This window comes from Gossypium hirsutum, chromosome D02 (genome assembly GCF_007990345.1).
Source record: "Gossypium hirsutum isolate 1008001.06 chromosome D02, Gossypium_hirsutum_v2.1, whole genome shotgun sequence".
NCBI lineage: Eukaryota > Viridiplantae > Streptophyta > Magnoliopsida > Malvales > Malvaceae > Gossypium > Gossypium hirsutum.
In genome coordinates this window covers 19,088,328-19,101,098 of record NC_053438.1, presented here as the reverse complement: position 1 = coordinate 19,101,098, position 12,771 = coordinate 19,088,328, and the positions used below count along the sequence as shown (strand labels likewise).

At 36.2% G+C, this 12,771-nt stretch overlaps 1 protein-coding gene across 1 annotated transcript; it reads right to left on the bottom strand.

The window, feature by feature from the left end:
• Positions 1–10,387: 10,387 nt before the first annotated feature.
• Positions 10,388–11,407, bottom strand: LOC107908104 (uncharacterized). The gene is made up of 3 exons (XM_016835370.1): positions 11,327–11,407; positions 10,896–11,228; positions 10,388–10,801 (listed from the first exon to the last, which is right to left on the bottom strand). The coding sequence occupies exons 1-3, from the start codon at positions 11,405–11,407 to the stop codon at positions 10,388–10,390; spliced, it is 828 nt and encodes a 275-aa protein (XP_016690859.1).
• Positions 11,408–12,771: the final 1,364 nt, after the last annotated feature.

Here is a 12,771-nt window from a genome sequence, read left to right as displayed (position 1 = left end):
AGTGGACTACCTTGTGTTTACTATCTCATAAAACAAACAAGTGTTTACTGTCTCGGCAGACTACCCTATGATTATTGTCTCGGTGGACTACACCGTGTTTACTTCCCGGTGGACTATCTCGTGTTTATTATCCTAGCAGACTACTCCATGTTTACTATCTTGGTAGACTACCCAATGTTTACTGTCCTGACAGACTATTCTGGTTGACATAGTCGAGCCATGGTCTTACACGTTGTCCTCTTTTGAGGTGTCGCCTTGTAGGACCTTGTTGTCGTTGCAACTTTACACCATAAAGCCTGTTGACTGCTATCATGGTGATACTTTATGGAACATAAATAACGTCGTCATGGTGCCGCTCTGAAGGGCCAATCGATATTATTTATTTTCACATTTTACCTTGATGCTCAAACATTGAAGTGCCTTTCTCGCAAGGCCCGGAGATTCGTACATCACGATTTGCACTCAGTAATAGTGTATGGTTGTACCTAACAAAGTCTCTCTTTTTCCATTCTAACTTCATCTAACCCATCAATAATTTCCCCATCACAACATGCATACAATAATCAAGCATAACATATAATTTTTCATTTAGAAATTATCATGCTAGATTATGTATCATTATCTACCATTCAACAAGCAGTAGTCAACTGGTGAAAAATCACATCGTGTTAAGTGCGCACACAAGCTTCTCTTTCTTCAAGCATAATACACCATATCTTAGACAAGTTTAGTACATCATCAATGTGTTATATACAAGTGACACAACATCATCTGTCATCCAAAGGTAAGGTATAGAGACTCATCTAAATTCCATTATCGTTATCAGCTTAGCTTTTCCAAATGTTAGAGTCTTATTTGTTTCGGTAGCTAAGCATGGCAACCAGTTATTACTTAAACTAAAGGTGTTTAACCATTTTAAAATATAGAATCCAGAATTATGTAGGTGTAATTAAGAGTTACTACTTCACTCTTTCTTCAATACACAATTACAAAAGGTAAGGAAACTTACCAGTTTCTAAATTTCCCTGCTATCAGACTTCAATTCTTTAGTCTATTATGACTTGTAGAGCTCCCTTTAGCCACATCCTATTCTTCTTCAATATGCCTAAAAAAGATGATGTTATGGAATGATTAAGATTTGTAAATAAAATTGAGAAAATTCTGTCTCCACTCACACCTATATATATCCCTTATGCATGATTGTCATCGACCATTTCAACCATCCATTCTTAATCATGTTGTCTCCTACTATGGAAACAACCGGTTCCACTCTAACTAAACTAGATTTCAAATCCAACATTTCACAATTCATCGACTAAAACTTTTGAGTTTCTTGATGGATTTCAACAATTTACAAGTCCTTTCAATTTAATCCTAAATTTCCCAAAGTTTAGGTTAATAAAGAGACTCTAGTGTTACAACTTTAACACCCTTAAAGAAAAATTCGTCCTCAAAATTTTATTTCTTACCTTAATTTATGGAGATCCTTAACAAATCTCCCCCTTTTTCCTTGATAATTCTTTGCATACCTAGTGGCAGGCTCCTCTGCTATCTTCAATTTTTACAATACTGCCCTAACACTTATAGTTTTATCCTAAACTTATTCCACTCAAAGTGAAGCTCTTACCTTTACTTTATGTTGTGCAGTTAATTTCACAAGGATTATTTCATAATCATTTTGGTGGATTCTTACTTTTACCATCTTTAAGGTATTTTGCTTCGTATGAAACTAATGGTTGTTTTTTGTACCAACATGGGTCATATGGTGAGTACTCAATAAACATTTAGCTCTGGTGAACATATGTTTAGCTCTTGCGAACATTCCCACATTTCTGGTTATCGAGGGGTTTAAGGAGAAACCCTTACTACCTTCAACAAGTGTAATTTATGGATTTAAGGAATTGAATCGTTTGTTGCAAATCAACCAAACTTCCTTGGGACGCTTAGCTATTTAAAATGATATGTAGTGTAAGGAGGTGTCTTATTTGAAATCATTTTTCATCTTTCTTGTCCATTAAGTTTCCGTTTGAGTTTTTAATTTCCTTTCTCATCCTTCTTCGATTTCCTCATTTGAGATCAATTCTCTTCTTCATTTGACCACTCCCTACAAGTTTTTAAGGTAATTTTTCTCAAGTTATTCCCTTTATTTTCCTTTCATTATACCTAAAATGGTTAGAATTAAACACAATTATCATATAGGTATCAAACATTGCGGTGGTGGTAGTAAGAAAGGCTGTAGGGGTGACAATAGTGGCGATGGGGCTAGACCAAATGGACGCAAGGTAAGCATCCTAGTGGAAACCCCTCCTTTCCACTGTACCACGTCCCATGGGGAAATGGTTCGCTTCTTGGGTGTTAGAGGAATACAACATCTCAACTTCGCCTTGTTCAAGGCAAGTGTCAACTAAGTGACAATTCTGACATCATCACTCTTCCTCTTTATTTATTTGAGGCCTAGTTTCATCTCCCCCTTCATCCTTTCTTCTGTTTTGTTCTCAATGAGTACGAAACTGTGCCATGGCAACTCGTCGACATATCTTGGTTGACCTTGGTGGCATACTTCATTGACTATGGCCTGAAGGGAGAGCCGCTCATCATTGGTGTTTTGTAGCAAATTTATCAATTAAAAGTGACCTCTTAAGGGTCTCCTATTGGGTTGGCCCATTTTAGTACTCGCTAGGGGCGTGAGCCCATCATAAAAAAATGGGCTTCCGACCTTCACATAAAGAAAAACAAATTTTTTTCGAGTGAGGTGTAACCTGAGTAGTGGGTTTGGGTTACCAACCTAATCGTCTATTCCTCTTGATTTTATGTGTACCTATAAGCAACAATTAGATAATGAGACCATAGAGGATCTGTTCAATCGCTTAAAGTTGGGCCGCTCTCTCGTGTTGGAGAGTCTTATTACTATCAGAAACATCTTCCGTTTTTGCCTAAAGAACCATAGCCCAAATGGTTATAAGCCTTTGAATATTTCTATTGAGGCTATTTTTCAAGTCACACACCCTTCTAGTACGATGTGGAACTACAATGCTTTTGATGACTTAGCCGATGTTTTGGTTAGGAGGAAAGATGAACCTCCAAACTTTTTTTACACTTATTGTAGGCGATGTGTGCACCGTTGGTCTATTCCACCAATAAGGGTTGCTAGTGAGACTCTTAATTAGAGATTTTGTTCCTCGTATGGCTGATCCTAACATTTCTGTTCTAGGTTCTTGATTGGTTGTTTAACGTCACAACACTAATGTGCAAGCATACACGACTGTTTAACGTCATAGCACTAATGTGAAAGCATACACTGCCAATGCAAGTATAGTAGATAGATATGAGTTTGTCGGATATCGATCCCACGAGGATGGGTGTCTTTTGTCTATCAATTTCAATGTAATAAATAGATAAAATGAGATAAATTGTGAGAGTAGGTGTTGAAGCAATAACTTAAAAACAACAAGATAAAATATGATAATGATAAAATGGGATCCCCAACGTGAATATTCAACTGAATACTAGGTGTTAATAAGGTATAAAAGGATAGGTGATTGTCAGTGCATTAAATTGCAATGAATATCTTACCGAACTTAACTTTTATATTTAATCAAAAACTTAAACATGCACATTAATCCAACCTCCCAATGCTGGAAATGAGACACTATTAAGAACAAGTGGATTAAATTCCTCTAATCCTTAAGCAACTTTCGTTGTCATGCTTGTTAGCTTAAACTGTCACTGCACCTTTCACTGTCAGTGACTGCAATAACACCTCCGTGCTAAAAACATTCAAACCCAAAGATTAAACAATAAAAGCAAGATTGAATAAAATAACATTTAATCCAGAAATCATGTGTACTTTCATACTAACATGAAATAGAAAGTAATCACTAGCGTTTAGAAAAGAAAAAAATAAAAGAAATAAGTGGAGAATATTATTCCTAGACCACTCAACTTGAATATCTCTACTCCCTCTTGTGTCGCACTCAAGGCTCCACATTAGAAATTGGTCTAGATCCCTTTTACGTTGGTTCAACCATTAGAGCTTAAGTCGCCATATCTGAAAGCTTCAAAGGATAGGTTGAAGAATATGATAATCCAAAAAGATCTCCTTTTTTTTTTCTTTTTATGTGAATATTTATATTTTTCCCAAATAGCCTAGGTGTTGTTTCTTCAGAATCATGCTGCCTCTGTACGTACAAGTTAGTTGTACCAAACTGGACAGCTCACGCATTTTTTTCCTATTTGGACAATTGTCTGATGTGGCGACAATTCTGGATGTAATATGAAATTACTCATATAGCGACATCAGTGCCAAAATATGACCAAATTAAGGGAAGATAAGCTAAGATCCACTGAGTCATAAAATGTAAATTACTAAACTGAAAATACTAAAATATGTGATAAAGATAACTAAAGAGTAACAAATTAACCAATAAGTAGGAAGAAAACATGTCTTTTCTAGTATTATCACACCCCCAAACTTGAGTTTTTACTTGTCCTCAAGTAGACCAGAAACTGGTAAGGCTACACAAGAATTCACTAAGGTAAATGATCATTCTAGCAGCTTAAATCACCTAAAATCCCAATGAATGATTCACATTCAGATGAAAGAATATTGCATTGACAATACATAGGTATGAATGACTAAGATTTCATCTTCATCAAAACAAGTATCATGCTTCACATTTTAAATTCTATCTACCAATACAACATTTATTATATTTTTTTTGTGAATAAGGGATATCATTGAATTACTGTACCGTTATTCTTGAGAAATAACAATGGAGTGCAACAAACCCCCAGAAAGTACGTGATTGTGATGACACACACTCATGCCACGACAACCTTTGGCTAGATTCATTTTTCTAACGCCTGCATTGGAGTGTTCCCTTTTTAACAATTCATAATACACCCACTTTAGAGTATCACTTATTCATAACTATATATGCATATGAGTAGTTGAAAAAGGCAAATTCATTCAAAATTTAAGGACTGCTACTAGTTATCCATTACTAATGCAACCTAAATCATTCATCAAAGAATTGAAGATACAACATTCAGTCAAATTTATCTAACTCATTCATTGATAATTCACATGATTCAACAATTAAGCATCGAATGTAACAAAAATTTTCAAAAAACATTTGCATTAACCACAAATAAACCTTGCATGCTTCATTAAAAAAGATTGAAATCTGGGTGTATTTCCAATCCTCTTATGCATTCCCCCAAACTTAAAGTTCGCATTGTTCCCAATGCATTAAGATTAAAATGCAATGACATTAACAATGCAACGACAAGGTTAACTAACAAAATGAAAATTACAGCTACATGCAATGCATGAATACTACAGCTAAAACTTGAAATACACTAACTCATTTTTTGTTGGCCATTAATGTGGCTACATGATGTTTCTTCTTCCTCCTCTTTTTCTCCTTCTTCTTCTGCTTTTTATCTTTGGAGTGCTTTCTTTTCTTTTCTTTGGGCTTTGCAAGGTCCTCAGATTGCTCATAAGGTTCTGGCTCTGCCCCGGCATCATTGGCTGCTTCTTGTGTAGAAGGGGCCACTTTGAGTGGTCCGATATAGACCACTATAGCTAATGACTTGGGGTAGTCCTCACTTGTTACCTCTACTGCTTCCGCCTGTTTAGCTCCATCTCGCTCTAGATTATTTGTAGTTGCACCCACAAACTTAGATGCATTGACAATATCCTCAAAAAATTCTTTCTGAGCAGCTTCTGTCTAAGTATTTTCTTCCTTGGCCTTCTCATTCACAATTTCAACACGGACATTTTCCTCTTCCATAGTAACTTCCTCCTTAACAGTAGATGCTTCTTGACCAGTAATGAAGTCACCCTCGACCAGGTTATCAATCTGTCGCATGCACTCCTCAACGTACCTTGAGTCTTCTTCTTTCTCAATATTAGAGATGTGCACAACGGGAGGGGATCCCACCGATCTGTCTTGGTCCTCTAGGTCATCTTCCTTAGAGGAGGGTTTATGCTCTCAGATAATCGGTGGGAACACTGGAAATTATGGGAGTGGGGTTGGGCTTAACTGACATAATGTGGCAAAAATAGAGTTTTTATAGGCCCTGGTATAAGCGTATAACAAATCCTGTGATCTGCCCATATCCTCTATTGTAGGGACAAGCCTGATCTGCTTATTGCTGATGGAATTGGCCAACTTCTCGATATCCTTCATTTTGCGCAGCAATGATTTCCCTACAGTCAAGTGTGTTCCATTGCTTTCTACTTTGGTTTTGCCCTTCCTTGTCTTGTTGGTCTCTGCCTTTTTCATTGTTGGTGTATCTTTGTCATGAGTCATTCTTTCAATGGATGCTTTATTGATCGAGCCCTTATCTCCAAGATCTCTTCATTATCATTGGGCACAATCCTTTTCTAATGGCACAGTAGCATCACCAACAATGGGAAAACCAAAGTTCCATTTTGCCTTGTGGTGCAGTCAGCAATTTCCTAGTGGAGAACTACGCGGACATCAATTTTTCTGCCCTTGGCAATAGAATGTATGAGGCACATTCTATCGAGGTTGATTGTGGTGCTGTGAGTGGATGATAGTAACCTGTAGTTGACAAAATGAAACTAGATTTTGCTTTGCAGTGTCAAGAAGTGGCAGTGCATCGTATAATTCTTTTGATGTAAACCTATCCACAATGCTCATTCAAAACATAAATTCTTCACCAACAGGTTCCTTTTTTCGTCTGTGATATTCTTAATAAACTTGGAGTATTCGTTGACATCCACCTTAGTGTTGTACATATCATTGATTTTTGTAGCATCCCATGGGATTAAACCTTTTCGAACAAAAATAAACTCCAACTCATGGTCATGAAGGTTAGCGTAAAACTCACGTACCAATGAAGGAGAATAGCTTCCAGGATATGTGTAGAAAGTTTCCCACTTCAACTTAGAAATGGTTCTAGAAACATTTTTTCCCAAGTCTTGTTGTTACGAAAGGAGAATGCCCTATTCTGGGTGGAAGTTTTGCCTTAAGATGTTGTTTTGAAGTCGATCTTTGGTCGCTTTCATTAAAAAGATCACCGAATCATTTTTCTCCTTTGGCCTGGAGGATTTCTACTTATGAACTGCAGTTGCAGAGGATGAGTGTTCTTTAATAGGCTTAGTGGCTTTCTTGACTGATCCTCTCATTCTTTCCATATTTTGCTTGTTTTGTGGAGTAAAGATAATTTAAAAGTGTAAAGGTACGAACTTGGGGAAGAGAAAGTGAATAGAAATGGTTGCTTGGGTGTTTCATAGTCAGCACTGTGAAGAGGGGTTTATTGTGAGTGTAAGAAGAAGATGAAAGATGAAAGGACATGATTTTTTAAAAGGGCATAAAGCTGGCGGGAATAATTATGTCCAATGAGAATTGTGCCCTCTCAGACAGATCGAACGGCTAGGTGACTTTTGGTCAAACTTTGGGATCTGAATTTCCTGAGCTATCCTCATTCTAGCTAAGTCAAAAGCGACAATACAATAGTACAAACTACATTGACAATAAAGTCCAAGTGAGTCGACAATGGTACCTAATTATTCTGAAAAATAAAAATAAAAATAATAAAACAATCTTGAATAGAAGAAAAAATAAAATAAAATAACCTAGTAATAAATTACAGAGAAAAAAAATTCAAATTAAAATTGTTCGACCAATTTAATGGTCTCTACCTTCTTTTGATCAATATTTCCAAGATAATGTTTCAATCATTAACCATTCACTTTGAATTGGTGTCCATCATTTAAATCTTTGATTGTGACAGCACCATGAGGAAATACTTCAACAACTTCGAAAGGTCCAGACCAACGTGAGCGTAATTTACTCGGGTGCAGTTTTATTCTAGAATTGAATAATAAAACTTGCTACCCCGTTATAAGTTGTCACTGTAAAATGATTCTATCATGCCATCGTTTGGTCTTTTCCTTGTAAATTACAGCGTTTTGATAGACATTTCACCTAATCTCATCTAGTTTAGTGATATCCAACAACCTTTTCTTTCTAGTAGCTTCATAGTGCATGTTCACTTGCTTAATTGCCCACATTGCTTTGTGTTCCATTTCAACTGGTAAGTTACATGCTTTCCCAAAAACCATTTGATACAGCGACATCCCTAATGGAGTTTTTTATGTTGTTCGCAATGCCCATAAAGGGTCATCCAGTTTGGAAGGCCAATCTTTCCTTGAAAGGTTTACAACCTTCTCAAGTATGGTTTTAATTTGTTGATTTGACACTTTGACTTGTGCATTAGTTTGCGGATGATAAGTAGTAGCATTCTATACTTGAATCCATATCTTTTCAGTGCGCCTGCCACTTAGTTGCAATGATAGTGTGTACCCTGATCACTAATCAATGCCATTGGTGTGCCAAAGCGAGTGAGTATATGTTTGTGAAAAAAATTAAGCACTATCTTTGCATCATCCTTTGGGACTGCAATAGCTTCAACCCACTTCAAGATGTAGTCAACAGTTACTAATATATAAAGATTTCCAATTGAACTTGGAAATGGTCCCATAAAATCCATACCCCAAACATCAAACAATTCAACCTCTATAATTGGTTGCTGCAACATTTCATTGTGTCGAGATATAGAACCTATGCCCTGACACCTGTCGCATTGAATCACAAAATTGTCGGCATATTTGAATAATGAAGGCCAGTAGAATCCTAATTGGAGAACCTTAGCTGCAGTTTGCATGCCACCAAAATGACCTCTATAAGGAGCATCATGACAGTGCTTCAGGAATGAAAGCATCTCCTCTTCCGGAACACAACACCGAAAAATGTTGTCATTGCATACCTTGAATAAATATGGTTCGTTCCATTGATACTTCACTACATCACGGATAAATCTTTTTTTTATGGCTAGTGACACCCAATGGGAGTTTTTTACACACTAGATAATTAACTAAATCCGCATACCAAGGGGCTGCATCTACAACAAATAACTTCTCATCTGGGAATGCGTCAATAATTTGAAGCATGTTTCCATCTTCCCTGCCAACTTTCAATCAAGATAGATGATTTGTAACTTGATTCTCTGAACCCTTATGGTCTTTTATCTCGATGTCAAATTCTGGCAATAGTAATATCCAGCATATTAATCTTGGTTGTGCATCCTTCTTCGCAAAAAAATATCTTAACACTAAGTGATCAGTAAATACGGTAACATTTGCATCAACAAGATAAGAACGAAACTTGTCAAAAGCAAAGATTACAACCAATAATTCTTTCTCTGTAGTGGTATAGTTTATTTGAGCCTCTGTAAGAGTTTTGCTAGCATAATAGATGACGTGAAATATTTTCCCCTTATGTTGTCCTAAAATAGCACCCACAGCAAAGTCGCTTACATCGCACATAACTTCAAAAGGTTGAGACCAATCGGGTGATACGACAATGGGTGCATTTACTAGCTGCATCTTCAATTGAATGAATGCCTCTAGACATGCATCGTCCAAGAAGAATTTTCCATTTTATTCCAACAATGAGCATAAAGGCTTTGCAATTTTTGAGAAATCTCTAATAAATCTTTGGTAAAACCCCGTATGCCCAAGAAAACTATGAATACCTTTCACATTTTTCGGTGGAGGTAATTTATCAATGATTTCCATTTTATCTTAATCTACTTCAATACCTTGACTAGAGATACAATGGCCTAACACAATGCCTTCACTTACCATGAAATGACATTTTTCCAATTTAAAACAAGATGTGTGTCTTCACATTGCTGTAATACTTTATCCAAATTGTCAGTACAATGATCAAAATTATTCCCATAGACTGATAAATCATCCATAAACACCTTTAAGGAGTCTTCAACCATATCTGAGAATATGGCCATCATGCACCTTTGAAATCTGGCTGGTGCATTGCAATGATCGAAAGGCATTCAGCGAAAAGTGAAAGTACCAAAGGGACAAGTGAAAGTAGTTTTTTTCTTGATCCTCCGTGTAATGGCAATATGATTGTATCCAAAATAGCCATCTAAGAAGCAGTAATAGGCTTTTCCAGCAAGGCTATCCAAAATTTGGTCAATGAAAGGAAGTGGGAAGTGGTCCTTCCTAGTGGCAGCATTAAGTTTGCGATAATCCATACAGACTCGCCATCCTGTAGGAATAGGTGTTAGAATTAATTCGTCTTTATCATTGCTAACCACAGTGATGCCACTTTTTTTAGGAACATATTACACTAGACATACCCAATTGCTATAAAAAATAGGGTAAATAATTCCAACATCAAGCCATTTTTGTAATTTCTTTCTTAACAAGTTCCTTCATCTTCTCGTTTAATCTTCTTTGTTGCTCAATCTATTGTTTGCATTTATCCTCCAACTTGATATTGTGCATGCAAAAAGATAGACTGATGCCTCGAATATCAACAACACTCTAAGCAATAGCTCGGTTATGTTGCTTAAAAATATGGACCAATTTGTCTTCTTGAGTTACATCCAATGTTGTGGAGACAATAACGGGGAGGGTATTCTTATTACTAAGAAAGACGTATTTAAGATTAGTAGGTAACAGTTTCAATTCTAGAGTAGGAGCTTCATCAATAGATGATTTGAAAATTGGAGCTATTCTGTTGGCTAAGTCTAAGGATTCTATTTGCCATCTATGCTTGAGTTTAATATTATTAGCTTCAACCATGCTGTCACAATTATCTACAAATTCATCATCAGATGTCACTGCAAACTCCTCAGAAAGTATTGTGCTTTGGTCATTGAATTCTTCTGCAATTAAATCATCTAGCACATTGACAATATGACATTCTTCTTTGTCATTGCATTGAATAGATTTACACTGAAGGTAACGTGCTCATCGTTAAGTCGCATGGTCAGTTCACCTTTGTAAACATCAATAAGAGTTTATCCACACGAACTAAGATAAAATCAACCGAAAAAATGAATTTATCCACACGAACTAATATATCTTTAATATTTCCTTCAGGTTGAGCCAAAGATCGATCAACTAGTTGCAATGTCACTGTAGTAGGTTTCATGTGACCAATTCTCAACTTTTTGAAAGTAGATAGTGGCATTACATTGATGCTAGCTCCTAAGTCGCATAAGGCCTTGCCCAAATAATTGTTGCCTATGGGACATAGGATAGTAAAGCTCCTAGGATCTTTCATTTTGGGGGGTAATTGATTTGTCAAAATAGTACTACAGCCCTTTGTGAGTGCAGTAGTTTCCATATCACTGAGCTTCTTTTTCTTGGACAAGAGCTCCTTCATAAATTTCCCATAATTTGAAATTTGCACAATAGCGTCTACATGCAAGTCACACAACATTATCTATCATCCAAAAGTAAGGTACAGAAACTCACCTGAATTCCTTTATCCTTATTAGCATATCTTACCCAAATGCCAGAGCCTTCTTTGTCCTGGTAGCTATGCATGAGGACCATTTATTACTTAAACTAAAGGTGTCCAACCCTTTTAAAATCCAGAATCAAGAATTATGTAGGAGCTGTTAAGAGTTACTACTTCACTCTTTCTTCATTCCACAAGTACAAAGAGGTAAGGAAGCTTACCAGTTTCTAAATTTCTCTACTATCAGACTTTGATTCTTCCATTTGTTGTGACATGAAGAGCTCCCTTTAGCCACATCCTCTTCTTCTTTAATACATTTGAAAAAGATGATGTTATGGAAAGAATAAGATTTGTAAATAGAATTTAGAAAATTCCATCTCCACAAACACCAATATATATCCCTTAGGCACGGTGCTCACCAACCATTTTAACCATTTATTCTTAATCATGTTGTCTCCTACTATGGAACCAACCAATTCCTCTCTAACTAAACTAGATCTAGAATCCAACATTTCACAGTTCAGCTAGTAAAACTTTCAAATTTCCTAACGGAGTCCAACAATTTACTAGTCCTTTAAGTTTAACCCTAAATTTCCCTAATTTTGGGTCCATAAAGATACCTAAGTGTTACAGTATGGAAACTCATAGTGTAGAGGAGGAAGAACTTTATCGATGTACTAAGAAAGTCAAAGGAAATGAATCATCGGATAAGTTTTAGTTAGTGGAAAGTAATGGAAAACTTATATCTTATAAGGATCCATTTTTGGGTCCTAGATATGATAGTGACCATAAAAAAATAAAAAAATGAGGGAAAATAAAATTGTATCGTTAGATGAAAGCCTTGAAGAAGAAAATGAAAAAGAACGGAAATAAAGATTTCCCTCTCCAAAAAAGAGAAAGAAGCTATTCATGGGAGATGGAGACATTCTCTCGTTATCGAGGTCTTTGGTAAAATGAAAGGTTATAAATACCTCGCTTTCAAGCTCGACTAGTTGTGGAAACCTAAGGGAGATATGAAACTAATTGACTTAAGCCATGATTGTTTGTTGGTAAAGCTTGAGAACAAAGAAGACAATTACCATATTATTGATGGAGGCTCGTGGTTTATTAGAGGTAGCTTCCTAATTATACGAAAATTGGTGCCAAACTTTAGAACTTCTAAACCATCCTTTGATCTGGCGGTTGCATGGATTCAATTACTAGAGCTTCATATAAAGGATTATGACACTAATATATTGTGAAAAATCGAGACAAAACTAGCAGGCTGTTTCTGGATCGATAATGTTATTATTATTAATGACTGGGGCAAATTTGTAGATTATGTCTTCAATTTGATTTAAGGAAACCTTTGGCTAAGTATGTGGTTGTTGATGGTAAAATGTAGGAAATTATCTATGAGGGTTTCGACCTCCTTTACTTCCACTATGGAGTGATAGGTCATTAGGGTGAGGGTTTCCCC